Source organism: Squalius cephalus (assembly GCF_949319135.1).
Source record: "Squalius cephalus genome assembly, chromosome: 3".
In the NCBI taxonomy this organism is placed as follows: domain Eukaryota; kingdom Metazoa; phylum Chordata; class Actinopteri; order Cypriniformes; family Leuciscidae; genus Squalius; species Squalius cephalus.
The window spans coordinates 24,329,669-24,347,220 of record NC_137124.1 but is presented as its reverse complement, the minus strand read 5'-3'; the positions used below and the strand labels follow the sequence as shown (position 1 = coordinate 24,347,220).

General features: G+C 37.1%; 1 protein-coding gene across 5 annotated transcripts; it reads right to left on the bottom strand.

Annotated features, from left to right (window-relative positions):
• Nucleotides 1-4,385: 4,385 nt before the first annotated feature.
• tppp3 (tubulin polymerization-promoting protein family member 3) lies at nucleotides 4,386-12,961 on the bottom strand. Of its 5 annotated transcripts, none has more exons than XM_079865362.1 (4): nucleotides 11,669-12,063; nucleotides 8,896-9,096; nucleotides 8,531-8,684; nucleotides 4,386-7,234 (listed from the first exon to the last, which is right to left on the bottom strand). In XM_079865362.1, exons 1-4 carry the CDS (start codon nucleotides 11,695-11,697, stop codon nucleotides 7,043-7,045), a joined length of 576 nt encoding a protein of 191 aa, XP_079721488.1. In that variant the 5' UTR covers nucleotides 11,698-12,063; the 3' UTR covers nucleotides 4,386-7,042. The 5 variants fall into 5 exon arrangements, with proteins under 5 accessions (XP_079721488.1, XP_079721490.1, XP_079721489.1 ...); XM_079865364.1 differs by having other exon boundaries at nucleotides 8,896-9,093; nucleotides 11,669-11,749; XM_079865365.1 differs by lacking the exon at nucleotides 11,669-12,063 and adding an exon at nucleotides 12,704-12,961 and having other exon boundaries at nucleotides 4,387-7,234.
• Between the last annotated feature and the right edge of the window lie 4,591 nt (nucleotides 12,962-17,552).

The following is a 17,552-nucleotide window of genomic DNA, read 5'->3' as shown; positions in this document are numbered from 1 at the left end:
CCTGTGCTGGTCTGCAAGGTCCAGCAGAGCCACCAAAATAGTAGAAATATGATAGTTATGACAGAGGATCAAACCAGTATTTATGAAAAAAGATAACATGATATTTGAAATACTGTACGGAGAAATTACAACATTGTGATTACTCATGTACACACATCTAAAAAGATGTGTCCTCAAGTACAGGAGCATCAGATATGGGTACATACAGTATAGGTCTAGAGAGAAATAAACATATTCTAGCCCCCTTTTCCCTCAAAACAATGCATTTTGCTTTTTAATTCTAAGAATTTAGGTTATGATAAAGGTGCAGCTGGATGCTGTGGATATTTACAGAGCTGGCTTCAAGATCAGTGTATTTTTGCATTATGTTTCAGTACGTAAAATGAGCTGGAGCAGGCGGTTGAAGTCATATTCCATATTCAAACCCCTTTGTGGCAGGTGTTTACACTCTGAACACATGTTTGGTGTGTATGAGGGCAAGTGATAAGAAAAAATTGACTGGATAAGAAAAAATGTTGAGGTTCCTGTTCAGGTAGGGCATTTGCATTGAGTAGAGAATAGAGTGTGAATAGAGAAGCTTTTGCTTTCAGGGTAACCATACAATGGTCACTCTTAGTTTTTCCTTTGAGGACTTTGCAAAGCTGATCGGAGAGGGAGAATATTTGGACTTTGAAATACGCCAAATTTTGGATCTTCATGAAGAATAAATACATACAGGGTAAATATTTTGTACTATTAAATGCTTTACTAATTTAGTAGCTATATATTTGACTGTTTTGCAGGACAGCGTTTTCTTACAACATAGTTGTATACTTGATCTGTGAAGTCCATGAAGTGCTTGCTGCTAAAATGAATACATGATCACACACAATAACATAGATATGGTGATGTATACGTTCACTGTTAAAGAACTTACAGAAGATGAACAAATCACAGTCTTTTTCTCTGGAGACCAGTTTCCTGCTCATCTTTTACTTTTTCAGAACTCGTTTTTTTTATTCACTTATTTTGTGTTTACTTCACATTTCAAATTTCCATGTAAAAAAGGAATTCTGATTCATCTGAACTGGAATTCTGAACTGTTTTACCATCTGTATAAGTATATTGATCATTCACTTGTCCAAGTCAAAATGTTACTTGCCCTGGGGGGAAAGTATTTTTGGTGGTGTAAACCTAATTTATTCGGAAGCAAAATTGTAGTTGTTGAAATAGAACAAAGTCAATATTGAGTATCGCATATAGATTGCTTCCCTATAGTTTTTTTTTTTTGTTGTTTTTTTTTTTTTTTTTTTTTGTCACTGAAGTTTTAATCAAGCCACTTGTCCAGTCGGGCATGTAAGATTCTCTTTCACTTTCCCCTTCAAGAAATACACTTGCCCTGGACAAGCCAAGTCAAGCCCTGCTTAATGAAATAAACAGTAATAAATTGTCAAATATACAGACATCCTGCTACAGTGTTTTTTTTTTTTTTACAGTGAATTTTTTTGCTGCTACAGCAAGATGGTCTTCACTGCAGAACATGAAATCCAGGAGGAGGAGTTGGATCCAGATCCAACTCCTCCCACCTTACATATACCTAAACCTACCCATCTCCACCTCCTGATTGCTAAACCCACCCCTAAACCTACCAATCTCCACCCCCTGATCCCTAAACCCACCCCTAAACCTACCCATCTCCACCTCCTGATTGCTAAACCCACCCCTAAACCTACCAATCTCCACCCCCTGATCCCTAAACCCAGCCCTAAACCTACCAATCTCCACCCCTTAGATCTGGATCCAACTCCGCCCCCTGGATCTCATGTACTGCAGTGCGATGCTACTGGCTACAGCTGCCATTTTTTTACTGTAAATTTAACAGGATATTTTTTAAAGTGAGTATTTTTTCCTTGTTTTTTTTCCCATGCACCTGCACTGTCTGAGTATTATATACAAAAGTTTGTCTCTTATGCTCACCAATGCTGCATTTATTTACTGAAACAAATTATAGCAAAACAGTAATAATGTAAATAGTATTACAATGTGAAATAATGGTTTTCTATTTTAATATATTTTAAATTGTAATTTATTCCTGCGATGATAAAGCTGAATTTTCAGCTTCATTACTCCAGTCTCCAGTGTCACATGATCATTAAGAAATCATTCTAATATGCTGATTTGCTGCTCAAGAAACATTTGTTTTTATTGTCATTGTTGAAACAGTTGTGCTGCTTAATATTTTTGTGGAATTTTCTTTTCAGGATTCTTTGATGAACAGAAAGTTAAAAAAGAACAACATTTGAAACAGAATTTGTAACAATGTAAAAGTTTTACTGTAAACTTTGATCAATTTAATGTATTGACTTCTTTAAAAATGACATTCTTAGTGACACTTTGAACAGTGTAGCATAACTCTTCGTGAAATACACTGCTCAAAAAAATTAAAGGAACACTTTGAAAACACATCAGATCTCAATGGGGAAAAATATCATGCTGGATATCTATACTAATATGGACTGGGTAATGTGTTATGAACGAAAGGATGCCACATCGTTTGATTGAAATGAAAATGATCAACCTACAGAGGATTGAATTCAAAGACACCCCGGAAATCTAAGTGAAAAAATGATGCAGCAGGCTTGTCAATTTTGCTGAAATTTCATTGCAGCAACTCAAAATGGTACTCAGTAGTTTGTATGGCCCCCACGAGCTTGTATGCATGCCTGACAACGTCGGGGCATGCTCCTAATGAGACGACGGATGGTGTCCTGGGGTATTTCCTCCCAGATCTGGACCAGCGCATCACTGAGCTCCTGGACAGTCTGAGGTGCAACCAGGTGATGTCAGATGGACCGAAACACAATGTCCCAGAGGTGTTCTATTGGATGTAGGTCAGGTGAGCGTGGTGGCCCTTCAATGGTATCATTCCTTCATCCTCCAGGAACTGCCTGCATGCTCTCGCCACATGAGGCCGGGCATTGTTGTGCACCAGGAGGAACCCAGGACCCACTGCACCAGCATAGGGTCTGACAATGGATCCAAGGATTTCATCCCGATACCTAATGGCAGTCAGGGTGCCATTGTCTAGCCTGCAGAGGTCTGTGCGTCCCTCCATGGATATGCCTCCCCAGACCATCACTGACCCACCACCAAACCGGTCATGCTGAATGATGTTACAGGCAGCATAACATCCTCCACGGCTTCTCCAGACCCTTTCCTGTATGTCACGTGCTCAGGGTGAACCTGCTCTCATTTGTGAAAACCACAGGGCACCAGTGGCGGACCTGCCAATTCTGGTGTTCAATGGGAAATGCCAATCGAGCTCCCTGGTGCTGGGCAGTGAGCACAGGGCCCACTAGAGGACGTCGGGCCCTCAGGCCACCCTCATGAAGTCTGTTTCTGATTGTTTGGTCAGAGACATTCACACCAGTGGCCTGCTGGAGGTCATTTTGTAGGGCTCTGCAGTGCTCATCATGTTCCTCCTCGCACAAAGGAGCAGATACCGGTCCTGCTGATGGGTTAAGGACCTTCTACGGCCCTGTCCAGCTCTCCTAGAGTAGCTGTCTGTCTTCCTGGAATCTCCTCCATGCTCTTGAGACTGTGCTGGGAGACACAGCAAACCTTCTGGCAATGGCACGTATTGATGAGCCATCCTGAAGGAGCTGGACTGCCTGCGCAACCTCTGTAGGGTCCAGGTATCGCCTCATGCTACCAGTAGTGACACTGACCCTATATAGCCAAATGCAAAACTGGTGAAAAACAGTCCAAAAAGATGAGTAGGGAAAAAAAGTCAGTGGCCTCTACCTGTAAAACCATTCCTGTTTTGGGGGTTGTCTCACTGTTGCCCATCTAGTGCACCTGCTGTTAATGTCATTAACACTAAAGCAGCTGAAACTGATTACCAACCCCCTCTGTTACTTAACTGACCAGATCAATATCCCAGGAGTTTAACTGACTTGATGCTATTCTCTGATTAAAAAGTGTTCCCTTTATTTTTTTGAGCAGTGTATATTCTATAAACCATGTGAAATAAAGTGTTTACTGTTTACATTTATTAGAGAATGTTCTGCAAAGCGCCACAAGGTGGTACAATCGAGCCAACAATTAGTCACATTCAGAGACTTATGTAGAGAGGTTTCCTGGATGCATTGAAAAATGTATGTTTGTAATATCCTCACTTTAAATCATGTGTATATTTGCTTTTATTTTCACATCTTTTAATATTTCACTCAAGTATAGGCTACAGCAAGCGTAATGACACGTGATTATCATTGCAGGATGTTGTTACTTGCTAATTGTTGTATGCTAAGCTAATTTAAAAATAATATAGCCTATGTGACAAGACATATTTACATATTGTAAAAATGTGACATATGCAGCCTGAACCTACAAAATATTTAACAGGTGGATTGAACGAATTGCAAGAAGTTAACTTTAAAAAAGTCACTTTAGACTAATCAGATAGATAGGCTAGTGGACTAATTATTATTAAATTATGTCTTCTATCGTTCCACTCGGTGCATTAGCGATTTCCAGAGCAATGTCCAGTGGTTCTCAAACGATTCAGAGCAAGTAACGTAGCCTTCTAAAGTACATCAAGCGACGTATGAACGTCGGCTGCACGCGTTATTAGACACACAAAGCTGTATTCGAAGTGCAACCAAACCATGAGAAACGAATGAGACATGAGAAAACATGATGCCATTAAAATGACCGTTTATATAGTATAATATTTTAGTATTTTCACATAAGGCTACAGAACTGTGTCTCGTAGCTCTCCCTAGTCAGTCCGTGCGCGCTGATGGGACTCGAGTTTATTCATTGTGCGCGGCAGTCATCTGCCTGCATGTGCGGCATATTATATCGACAGCGCCAGTCAAGCCTGTCGGTGTCTGCAATTCATGTTAACAGGCAATTAATCAGCCGGTTGATTACAGCGCGCGGCGAGCACAGAAGTTGACTAAAGGCGATTGCGACGCTGCTGTGCAATGCCATTCATCAACGAGTGACAGCAGCAACAAAGGCTCGAGCTGGAATGAAGCGAGATGTTTTTGATTAAACGCTTCCAAGGAGATGAACCAAACAAACGTTGCCATGAACGAGTGTGTTTGGTTACAAACACACAGAGGGCAGGGGAAGGCTGCCGGAGCCAGGTGCCGGGCCGGGCTGTTGTGTTTGTGTATGGGACGGTTGCCACGGCAACAGAGGGACCGGCGTCTGCGTCCTGCTGCCTGTCCCCTAGGGGTGACTTCGGACAAATGGACCGCTGTTCTGTACACACGCTGATCTAATGCGGAATATGACAGTAAACAGCGTTCAGCAAAAGGTCGTGTTTTGTCCCTGTTATTAAGTATTTGGTTTTATTTTATTTTGTGCAGTAACTACGGTTATTTTTCTTGTTTTATACTACGGTCTATGTTATTTTTGGACGTTACCATGGTTACAGTGGCACTTTTTTGGAAGCGAAATAACACCGAAAAAAAAAAAAAACACTGGGTTAAACATATGGGTCACTAGATTGGGTTATCTTAAAATTTGATGGGTCGTTGTTTTTTTTTTTTTACGTCGTTGAGTTATTTTTAGTTTATAACCCAGCAGTTGGACATCAGCTGCAGCCTGATTATGAAAGGTATAGTAATATCGTTTTATGATATAAATATAACTCTTATAATAACATTAAGTAATGTGAACTGAAACGTTAAATATATCCTAAAACTTTTTTTTATATATACCTGCAGGTACTGAGAACTTAATTTTTCCCCCGAATGCTGAGTGCCAGCAGGCTCCAGTATGATGGATTTATTTGACCAATGTTGTAGCCTACAATAGCTTCATTTTAATCAAACATAATTTCATTAACAACTTCATGGGATTCATGTTTACACGATAACATGATGGATGTGTTTAAGCATGAATGTGAAACAATAATTTATCTCTTTCTGTACTAGTAATGATGCATAATAGTAATTATATCGACACAATATTTTGTGTGTTGTCTGTTTCAGTCGTGTACATCGGCAGTAAGGTTTTGCTGCAATAAAGTTTGTGTATTTTATTTGTTTTTTAGACCAAAGTATACAAATACAACTTAAAATAAAACACACCAAAAGATATTTAGTAATGGTTTATACAAAGGCAGTTTCCAGTTTCAGTAACACAGTAAGCTAACTAAAACAAAGATATGACATTGAATTTTTGGAAATAATTTTAGCAAACAACAGAAGGGTAATATACACATAAAGCTGGTTCACCATTTCATTTGAAGATTGACATTTAACTTTTAGCAATGAATAAATTTAGAATTTAGATGACTGCAGTTAAGTAAGAATATCAGCAGACCTTAGTCAGTAGACATACTCAATTTAATGCGGATGAAAACGAGGCTGTAAGGGATAGACGTACTTTGGCATGCACTGTAAATGTTCTGGAGCTCATAATTGTTTCACAACTCACAACTTTTGAAACTGTTTTTGTCTACTGCAAGTTTTTTTGGTTTTTTTTGTTTTTTAGAAAGATGTTTCATCAGCTGAACAAACGGTATGTTGTTAGACAACATTGAACTTTTCTATCCCTCACAGCCTTGTTTTCATTCCAGTCAAAAATTAAATGTGGCACTACCCTAAGTAAGGTCTATACATAGTATGTTAGAAGAAATAAATCTCTTAAAAAGGTTCTTGTTCACTTATCTCTCTCTAAAGAATAGTGACGTTCAGATGCACATTTCTCATAGCTATTAAACAGCAACATAATTCAAACAAGTGCACTACTTATCTGTGTCCCTTCAACAGAGCCTACTTCTTTATAGAGTCTTTATACTTGTTCTTTGAGATTTTCACCTGAAATCCTATTCCCTTCTTACCCTTCTGTCAACTTTCTAACGAAAACTGACTGTAATACTATGTTCTTCATCCTTAAAGACGAACATTTACAACACTTCCTGTGTTACACTGCAGTGGCTGTGTGATTTTACAGGTCAAAGTTCAAGTTTGGCTTTGGTCCAGATAAGTGCTGATGAAGATGGAGCTCAGAGCTTAGAACATGTTGACATGGAGACAGTGGGGCCTTACTTGGCCTTTGTCTTCTCCTCGTAAGTCCCGGCGTTCTTGTAGGCCCCTACGTAGCCTGTGTGCTCCACAATCTCCTCCCGCCCACCTTTTCCTCTGCCTTTCCCACTCTCATCAAAGCGCTCCTTGTGTGAGCCCGTATATTTAGATGTGTCGGTTAACCTATCCACTGCAGCAGTTTTTGCCACTTTCTAGAATGGTTAAAAAAAGAAACATACAAATGAATAAGAGAGAGAGAGAGAGAGAGAGAGAGAATATCATAATTCGTTAGAAAGTAATATCATAAATAGAAAATCAATTTTAAAAATGGAAACTAGAAATTACCCATAAAATGTGCTTCATCAAGCTAGCATTGTTGTTTCATCAGATGATCTGATACCAATCTGTTTCAGCCTGCCCCAGCAGAACCTTTTCCGTCAATAGCATATGCATCACATATTCCTGCAACTCCTTTTGAACTTTTAACTTGTTGTCAGAATTGATGTATTGCTGTTTGATTTGTTACTGCCCTCTAGTGTTGAACCGACTGAGGAATGATGTGGTAGTACCTTTTTTGTGTTTCTCAATCTTGCTCTTGGAGGCCCACCCACCAACACTAGCCTACTAATTTTAGGTGTCTCACTAATTTGACGCCCAGTCGAGTTCATGGGGCGCTCTACAAATGAGATGATGAGTTGAATTATGTGTTAGATGCAGGAGACATTCAAAATGTGCAGTGTTGAGGGACCTTCTTGAGCAACAACGGCTTGGCATTTCTTGATTTATCTAACATTTTTAAATTTCAGGTAATACACTCACACATTTCTGTCACAACAAAGTTGAGGTAGCCTAATAACTAGTTGAATTAGAATCGATTTGCAGTGTGATGAAATGGCAAACCAATAACTGTTCTTTCTTTCTTTCTTGCTTTTTTTCTTGTTTTATGTACACTACCATTCAAAAGTTTGGGGTCTGTAAGATTTTTTGGGAAAAAAATTGGCTGCATTTATTTGATAAAAACAATAATATTATGAAATATTTTTACATTTTAAATTAAATGGTTTTTATTTGAATATAATGTTAAAATGTAATTTATTCCTGTGATGCCAACGCTAAATATTCAGCATATTCAAGTCTTCAGTGTCACATGATCCTTCAGAAATCATTGAAATATGCTGATTTGCTCCTCAAGAAACATTTCTTATTATTAGCAATGTTGAAAACAGTTGTGCTGCTTAACATTTTTTGGAAACCCTGATACATTTTTCCAGGATGCTTTGATGTATAAAAAAAGAACATTTATTTGAATTAGAAATCTGTTGAATAAAAGTATGAAATTCTTTAAAAAAGAATGATTGTGTATAACAGTAATGTATTGAATTGATAACATTGATTTTGATGCCGCCTTGTGTGCAGTTTAGTGACGCTAATTTATGTCAAAATTAATTTCCAAGTTTTCATACAAAAATAGCCTACCTTAAATTATTGTTTTTAAATGGTTGCCTTACCGTTACACCAACGTTGGTAGGATCTTTGCCTTCAATTAGCTTATATATAGACTGCAATGCCTCCTCTTTGCTCTGACCTTTGAACCTCTTTGGGGCCAGTTCTTCTAGAGCTTTCTGGAACTCCTCATATGTAATAACCCGAGATGTCTTTGCTCTGAATCATATGGTAAACATATAGCATTGTCTATATTTACATTGCTTCACTTCATCTCTGAAGATATTTTTAATATTTACAATATATATATATATTTATATATATATATTATGTGGTTATATTGTGTGCACAATAACAAAAATATAGGCTATATTACAATTTGTTAAAATTTAAATAGTCTCCAGAACAAAAAAAAATGTGAAAAACTCACTTGACTTTAGTGAAGACAATATCTACATCGGTGCTGGTGACATTCTTGCCATCAGTGACTTTGCAGTCTTTGCACAGCTTAGCCCAGTTTTTCCCATTCAGCTCCTTCCCAGTGGCTTTGGTGTCACCATGAACAGCAAACTTCTTAAAGGAGCTCAGAAGCTGGTCCATGTCTGTGCTTTCTGCCATATTGGGTATTCTGCTAAACAAATAGTAAGACTATGACCTAATGGAACAATTTCTCTAGAAAAAGAGGTGTTTTAACTGACCATATAAGTCATCTGCAATAGACATGATAAACAGGCAAAAAAGATGAAAGAGAAGGCAGATTAATGTGGTACACTAAAAATAATTATTGCACGGTATTATAATCTTCAGAATCTCAGATGTGTATTAGACAGTACTGATAACGTCTAGTCTCAGTCTGTACAGATGAGGTTGAGCCCAGACAATTAAATACCTTAAACTCAGATTTAGCCTGTCTAAATGATCCAAGTTATCTGCATTATCTAAACTGTCCTGTCATTATAGCTTTGAGATATTTTACTAACTGTCTTCTTGTTGCAGAGTTTTGGCAAACTTCTTCAGCAGGTCACCCTCTTTTCCATTGCGTTTTGAATGGCCTGAATGAATAAAATACCAACTAAAGCACCAGCCAAAAGTAACACATTAGGTGTATGTGGAACGACAGAGCATGATGTAAAATTTAAGGGCCATAAGGATTGAGCTAATGAGGTGATTATCAGCACTCGGCAGACTGCTAATTATTCATTCAACACAAATAACATGGATGTTACAATTTCCTAGACATTTTCAGACAGCCTCTTTGCTTCCTGCTTTCCGTCCTTCATAATTCTGTATTTTTCTATTTTCTTTCTTTCGAGTGCATGAGTGAGGCCAATTCCAGAATTTCTTGGTGTGTCTGCACAGCCCAGCCATTGTCAATGGAGGCGAGAGTTGGTATGTGGATGGTCTGATGTGTCTTGGAGTTATTGTGGAATGTTTCAGATGGATGTCAGAAGTTTGGCAACTGATGGCCTCATGGAGAGGTGATGAGTGTACAGCAGCGGTGGGTGGGCTTGCCCTGGCTTCAACTCCAACTCCTTCAGCCTTCTGTAGTCTCCTCTCAGCTCACACACAATGACTTAAGTGTTACATAAAATAGTCTCTTATGCTCACCAAGGCTAGATTTATTTGGCCAAAAATACAGTAAAAACAGTAATATTGTGAAATACTATAATTAAAAATAAGAGTTTTTTTTTATATATTAAAGGGTTAGTTCTCCCAAAAATTAAAATTATGTCATTAATTACTCACCCTCGTGTTGTTCATCTTCGGCACACACAAAGATCTTTTTGATGAAATCTGAGAGCTCTCCATTGACAGGTACACAACTACCACTTTGAAGCTTCAAAAGGTTCATAAAGAGATCGTAAAACTAATCCATATGAATTGAGCGGTTTAGACCAAATTTTTTGAAGAGACACGATCGCTTTATATGATGAACACATTTAATTTAGGCTTTTATTCACGTTTAAAGATTGATCAGCGAACATAAACAGAAGCTCAACCGAACCTGCTGGAGGCATAAGAACAAACCTCTTGCTGAAGCTCAAACGTGCTAACATGATAATAATGAACCTCATTGGTTCTCGCACGTCAAGCAAACTGGCTTGAGCTTCCGTTTATCATTATAACTGATGTGTGAGTTGATGAATGTTTATATGTAAATACAAGCCTAAATTAAATTTGTTCATCATACTGTATATTGCGTCTCTTCAGAACATTTGGACTAAACCGCTCAATTCATATGGATTCGTTTTACCATCTCTTTATTAACCTTTTGCTGCGTCAAAGTGGTAGTTGTGTAGACTGTCAATGGAGGGACAGAAATCACTCAAATTTAATAAAAAAGATCTTCATTTGTGATCCGAAGACAAACAAAAGTCTTACGGGTTTGGAACGACAAAAGCGTGAGTAATTAATGACAGAATTTTCATTTTTGGGTAAACTAACCTTTTAATAGATTTAAAAATGTGATTTATTCCTGTGATGACAAAGCTGAATTTTCAGCAGCCATTACTCCAGTCTCATCACATGATCCAGCATACCCCAAATATGCTGATTTGGTAAGAAATATTTCTTATTGTTCTTAATGTTGAAAACAGTTATGATGCTTAATATTTTTGGTGGGATAAAAATGTTCAGGATTCTTTGATGGATAGAAAGTTTAATTAGAAATCTTTGGTAATATTACAAATGTCTTTACTGTCAATTTCGATCAATTCAATGTGTCCTTGCTGAATAAAAATATAAATTTCTATCACAAAAAAATCTTACTGACTTTTGAATGGTGGTGTTCATTTAAGAGTCAATTTGTTATTTCAGTATTTGTTAAGGATAATTAACCCAAAATTGTTGCATAATGTTGTAATCATCACTGGTTTGGCAAACAGTTCTTCAGTCATTGAACCATCGAAGTCATCGCATTTTATGTCTTCATGCTTAACATGTTGCACATGTGTGCTGTGTTTTTCCCTAAGACAGTGTGTGAGGGATCATGTGCAAGCTGCTGCTGAGGTTATTCCCACACAGGCGGCTGAATAAAGACATCATTGTATGAGCCTCACCCTTGTAACACACATGCAAAGGCAGCGGTCCACATAAACACACATTGCCCTCCTCCCAAGAGATCCCCTCACACAGGACACGACTTTGTGGAAGTGTCTATGGAAAATTACCATTGTATTAAAGAGGGAAACAGAGACACTTACCCACCCATCCAGACAAAACACACAAACATACAGTAGACTCATCAAAATAACAAAGGCATTTCCTGAAGACTTTCTGAACAGATCTCAATCTTTCTCTGCTTCAGCCCTGGGGTTTTATAGCTAATCCTTCTTTCTGGTCCTGCCCGCACGATACCTGTATTCCCCACACTACATGTTTTTTCACACTTATTCTGTATTTCATACTGGCATATAATAGACATTATATGTGATACGCACTTCATAAACCAGCTGATATATATGAAATATAACTGATATAGACAACTTAATGAGTGTTTACTTTTTGATCAGACAGACAGCAACCCTATAATTAACTGGATGATGTCAGCAGTGTTTTGTTCAACAATTATATGAATAGCATCAGTTTGTGCCAATTTGCCACCGGGAAAACTTCATGCAGTAAATACAGCCTATATATAATTGCAATCTAAATCATTTTAGTCAGTGACAATTGTAATTATCCAAACATGATTTCATCTTCTGGCACTTGATGGCCCTTAGTCACACTGCAGATGTTGCAGTTAGAACATATTACTTACTGTTCATTTAAAACAGTTTATTGCAATTAAAACATGTTCTTTTCTGTCCATTTCACTTGTGTGTTATATATTTATGACCAGTAGAAGGAGAAAAAATAGCAAAATTTAAAAAATTCATTATAGCAACGAATGCAAGTGTTGCAACTTCAAATGTAGGCTATGTATGTTTGTTCAGGGGTTCAAAATAAATACAAAATTCTTGAAATACCACCACTTTGAATTGATGTCAATTTACTCACTGAAGTCACACTCCACAGTGCAGCAATACCCATATGCAGCATGCCATTAACAGTTTCAGTATGTAAACCACAGATGCTGCGTACCAATGCATGGAATATTATGGGTCTGTATGATGTAATGAGTGCAAGCATATAGCCAATAAGATGAGTGCATGTACTGTATGCATGTTCACAGGTGTGGAGTGCATTTGCTTATGAAGAGCATTCTATCACATTAGTAGCAGTGAAATCACTCTTACCTGTGCTACTGACTTCCAGCTGCTGGCAATCCACACACATGCACACACACTCCCTGGTCTGCACAACTTCTGTCCTCTCTTTCTCTGTCTGTCATGTTACTCCCTTCTGAAATGGGCTTTAAAAGGCTGAGGGCTTGTTATCATCTGTTTATTCCTGTATCCATGGAGACGTCCTGTTTAACATCAAGGGATGGCTATAAAAGAGAGAGAGAGAGAGAGAGAGAGAGAGAGAGAGAGAGAGCGCAGTTGTGTGTGTGTGTGTGTGTGTGTGTGGGGGTGGGGGTGGGGGTGGGGGGGGGGGGGGGGGGGGGGGATATATAGAGAGAGAGGGCGAGAGGGAGAGAAAGAGAGCCTACTCAAGTTGTAGTGACCAGTGTCATTTATCAGTCGGTGTGAACTGGAAGCTTGAGCATTGCAACATAGAGAAACCAGGAAAAGACTTAAGTATTTGTGGTTTGTGTTTATCCTCTGTTTTGCCGTGTTGTGCTTGTATGTAAAAGTGAAAGAAGAGAGCGAGGAATGCGATTCATCCAGCACGACATGCGTTAGTGTCCGTATGTGAGAATGTTCATCCAATACTGCCTGTGTGTGTGTGTGTGTGTGTGTGTGTGTGTGTGTGTGAGTGTGTCCATATAGCTACACTTTGGAACGAGATTCGTCCCCAGAAGTGCTCAAGCCAACTCTGACAAAACCTCTATTTGGGGACATTCAGGAAAATCTTCATTTGTAAAAAAAATATTTAAAAGAAGTAAACCTTTTAAAAGTTGCAATGGAATAGGTGTATTGGCATATATTTTATCTTTTTTTTTTTTTGTCTTTTCTTTTGTATTGTGACATATCTCAGTCTACAATATTAGTGAAAAAGAAAAACAAATATCGGGTGGGGACCTGGTTTTATCCATCAGCTGTTTATTGGATGGAGGCATATTTGCAATGCTTGAAGTCGATTGTAAGATGGACTTAATGTAAGAGGACTTGATGATTGGAGAAATCTGGCATTTTTCACCAGAGGGAAGTCTGTCATTTCACCAGGGATGCACAGAATATATATATATATATATATATATATATATATATATATATATATATATATATATATATATATATATATATATATATATATATATTTTTTTTTTTTTTTTTTTTTTTTTTTTTTTTTTACAGTAAGATCAATAACATGCATTTAGAAAATAGGTGAATTTTCATTTCAAGCCTACTTTAACACAATACTCTGGAATAATTTATTCTGACTGGTCAATAGGAGCATTCATCATTCAAACATTTTTAAATAATTACCATTTTAATTAAAATCATAAAAATAATTTCAGCTCAAATCAAAGTTTTATGTCCAAGTATTTATTTATTTAGGTAGCCGTAATAAGTATAATAATGTACAATCAGAAGGCCATTATTTCATAATAAACCCGTCAGGGTGATTTGAGACCCTGATCGGCCTGTTGGGATTAATTTACAATAACTGACTCTACATTATCTCTTCCATGTAGTCTCAGGTGAAGCTGAATCTCACAGAAGGCCATTCTGAAGATGGCCAGACAGGTATTTACAAATTTTGTCTGTCTCTCTCTCTCTCCCTGCTCTTCTCTTTCTGTCTTTCTTTCTCGTTTGGCTCCTCTCCTTCATCCTCTGAGTTAATATTTTCCATGGTTCCAAGGTCTCTTTCCTCTTTTTGTCCGAAGAACAGGACATACAAAACCAGAATCACAATTCAGCAACAGCCTGGAGCCAAAGGTGTTACAGTGGAGTCACATTTCACTGATTTATTTATTTATTTATTTATTTATTTATTTATTTATTTATTTATTTATTTGTATGATTTAAACGATGTTTGCCATTTGGAATCACTTTTTATGAGTGATACATAATGCATGACCAGAATATATTTGAGCCTTTAAAACAGTTTGTACCAGTATATTATGGTTGAACCATTGATCAACATAAATACATGACAAATATTTGGAGTATGTAAAATTTCATGGCAATAACATACAACATCAGTTTAAATTAACTGAATAATTCAGGCTCATATATATAGGAGTGTGATGGATAATGTGCCTTTCCAGTTCTACTATAGTAAACCAAACTGTTTGCCAAACGCTGACTTTAACTCCTTATACATACAAAGAGCACTTTTGTTCATTTGCTGAATCATGGTGTGGAAAGATTTACAGTTACGCTCTATGATTAGCTTTACATTCAGATTTTTGGACAGAGAAGTTTCTTTAAACTGCTTTGCATTCATCTTTCCACAGCTGTGCCACTGTGTTTTTAAAGCCCTGGCATTCTCATGGCTGCATACAGCTGCTTTTTTTTATTTTTTTTTATCGTGTAATACAATCATCTCAATAAATATGCTAGGTTTACTAATTTAAAAAAAAGAAATATAAAAAAAAGAAAAATATGAGAAAAAAAAACATGTATATTTAAAAAATATTTACTATAAATGAGTAATTTAAATATTTATCATTTTGTTATTGTAATTTTTTTATTTCGGGTGTTTTATTTTTCATCATGACAATTCGATTAGCATCTAAAGCTACACTTCTAAAAAAGATTTAAAGGTTCTTTACATGCAGTAACAGTACTATTTACCGTATCGTCCTGAAGAACCCTTTATGCTGAAATGGTTCTTTGTGTTAGAGTTTAGGGTTCTTTATTCCCGTTTTTTTTTTGTTTTTCAAATCTGTAACTTTCAAAGCCTCCTCATGATTTTCTGGAGCTCAGCTAACTAGTTACTACACAGACTGTCAACATACTTTCAACAGGTAAAAGATTTCTTTCTTAAAATGTCCTAGGTTCATCAAATACATTGTGAGTATAATGTGTGATAATGCAAATATTTTGAAAGTTTATGTGTGTGTATACCAAGAAAATTTCTAAAGGAACTTTGGAGCATTGCCAATCCAAATAGTGATCTGATGATCTTTCATCACTCACTCGGCCAGATTACATTACAGTTGCCTCCACCAGAAACAGCATTGAGGCATATGAGAACGGAAAACTGCATACCATAGCAATACATATGTGTGGTGTGTATTTAAGAGAAAGGGATTTAGATATGTCCATATAACTGGGATTAAAGCCATTAAAAACTAAGAATATCTTTGTCAGCGTTAAAATATCGAAATTTCAGGAGTCCCCAGTCGTCTTTATTTTCATTTTATAGTCTCTTTTATGAAGGAAAACAAACAGATTCAGAATCCTGAATTTTCTGTAATCACAAAAAGACAGGTAATTATTTTAAAGGGTTAATTTTTTCAAAAAATTAAAAATCTGTCATGAATTACTCACCCTCATGTTCTAAAGCCGTAAGACTTTTGTTCATCTTCGGAACACAATGAAGATATTTTTAATGAAATCTGAGAGCTTCCTGTTCCTCCATTGACAGCCTACGCAACTACCACTTTTAAGCCCCATAAAGGCAGTAAAGACATTATAAAAGACTGTAATCCATGTGACTCCAGTGGTTAAACCTCAGTTTTATAAAGTGAAGCTGTTTGTGCAAAAAAACATAATTTACCAGTTTATTTACAAAATATTAATTTCCAACGCATGTACACGCAACAACGTCTGCTCTCAAGTCTACACAACACACCTGCGTTGTGGTGCTTTCGTGAATGTGTTGGAGATTAATATTTTGTAAATAAAGTGGTAAATTGTGTTTGTTTGGGTTTTTTTTGCGCAAACAAAGCACTCTTATCAAGTCAAGTAAAGCTGAGAAACACTGATTTAGAAAATGCTTTTTTGGTGGTGCCCCCCTTTGAAAGTGGAAAGCCACTGCATTCACGCCACAGAGAGTAGCACACATTATGCTTGTATTTTGGCTTTGAGAACAATATAGCTCATCCACAGCATGAGCTTAAAATGCCTAGTCAATAAACACCTGACCATCCTACGTTTTTCTGGCCTCGAAAACCGTTCACATCCTGAAATATATAAATAAAAAATCTCAGACGCACACTCTGTTATAGACATTATCATTTAATATGGAAACATGCTGGATTGTATTATTTCTTTCTGTAAAAACAATGATTTCGAACCTACAGATGTGTAACATGCACTTATAGCCCTATTAACTGAACTTTTATGTTTCAATAAAGTGTTGAGTGATGTCTGTTACACATTGAGCGGCTAAGGCACACACTGTAAATCTCAAAATCTGTATGACCTTTTGATGATTGACACATTTAGTGGGTGTATGCGAGTTGTCATGGAAACACTTTGTTGTGATATCAAACTTCACATAGCAAAATGGTGTGCAGAAAGTGAACGGCAGTAGCTTTCATAGTGTGACATTTACTGTGCACAACATGCCAAACAAACTGAACACTTGCACTACAGCATTTCAACGCATCAGATGGGACGTGACATGCGTTTACCACATTGTTGTTTTACTGTTTTACTCTCATTTTCAGCACCTCTTTATCACCCATAAAAAGAGCAGTTATTATTTATGCACGCAACAAATACATTTTATCCACACATACAAATTGAAAACAGGAATGTTTTTGTTTTACAACTTTTCTCAAGTCTGTCTCGTCACTGTTGGTTTTAAGTATGCATCATCCATTTGGAATATTTGATCATCTTTACTCTTGTTGCATGAATCAATGTGCATGCAAGGAAATGGTCAGCAGATGGAGGATTGCTGGGCTGCTGCAGTCCAAAAATATCATGTAACCTACTCTTCCTTCTCTTCCTATTCTCATTTGCTTTATTTACTTAGCTGCTTTTCTATGTAAACTAATGTTTCTTCATTTTCAGCTCATTTAGTGCTGTGAAAGCAGAGAAACCCACAGCCAACAGGAAACAGATGTGCACCTCAGAACAA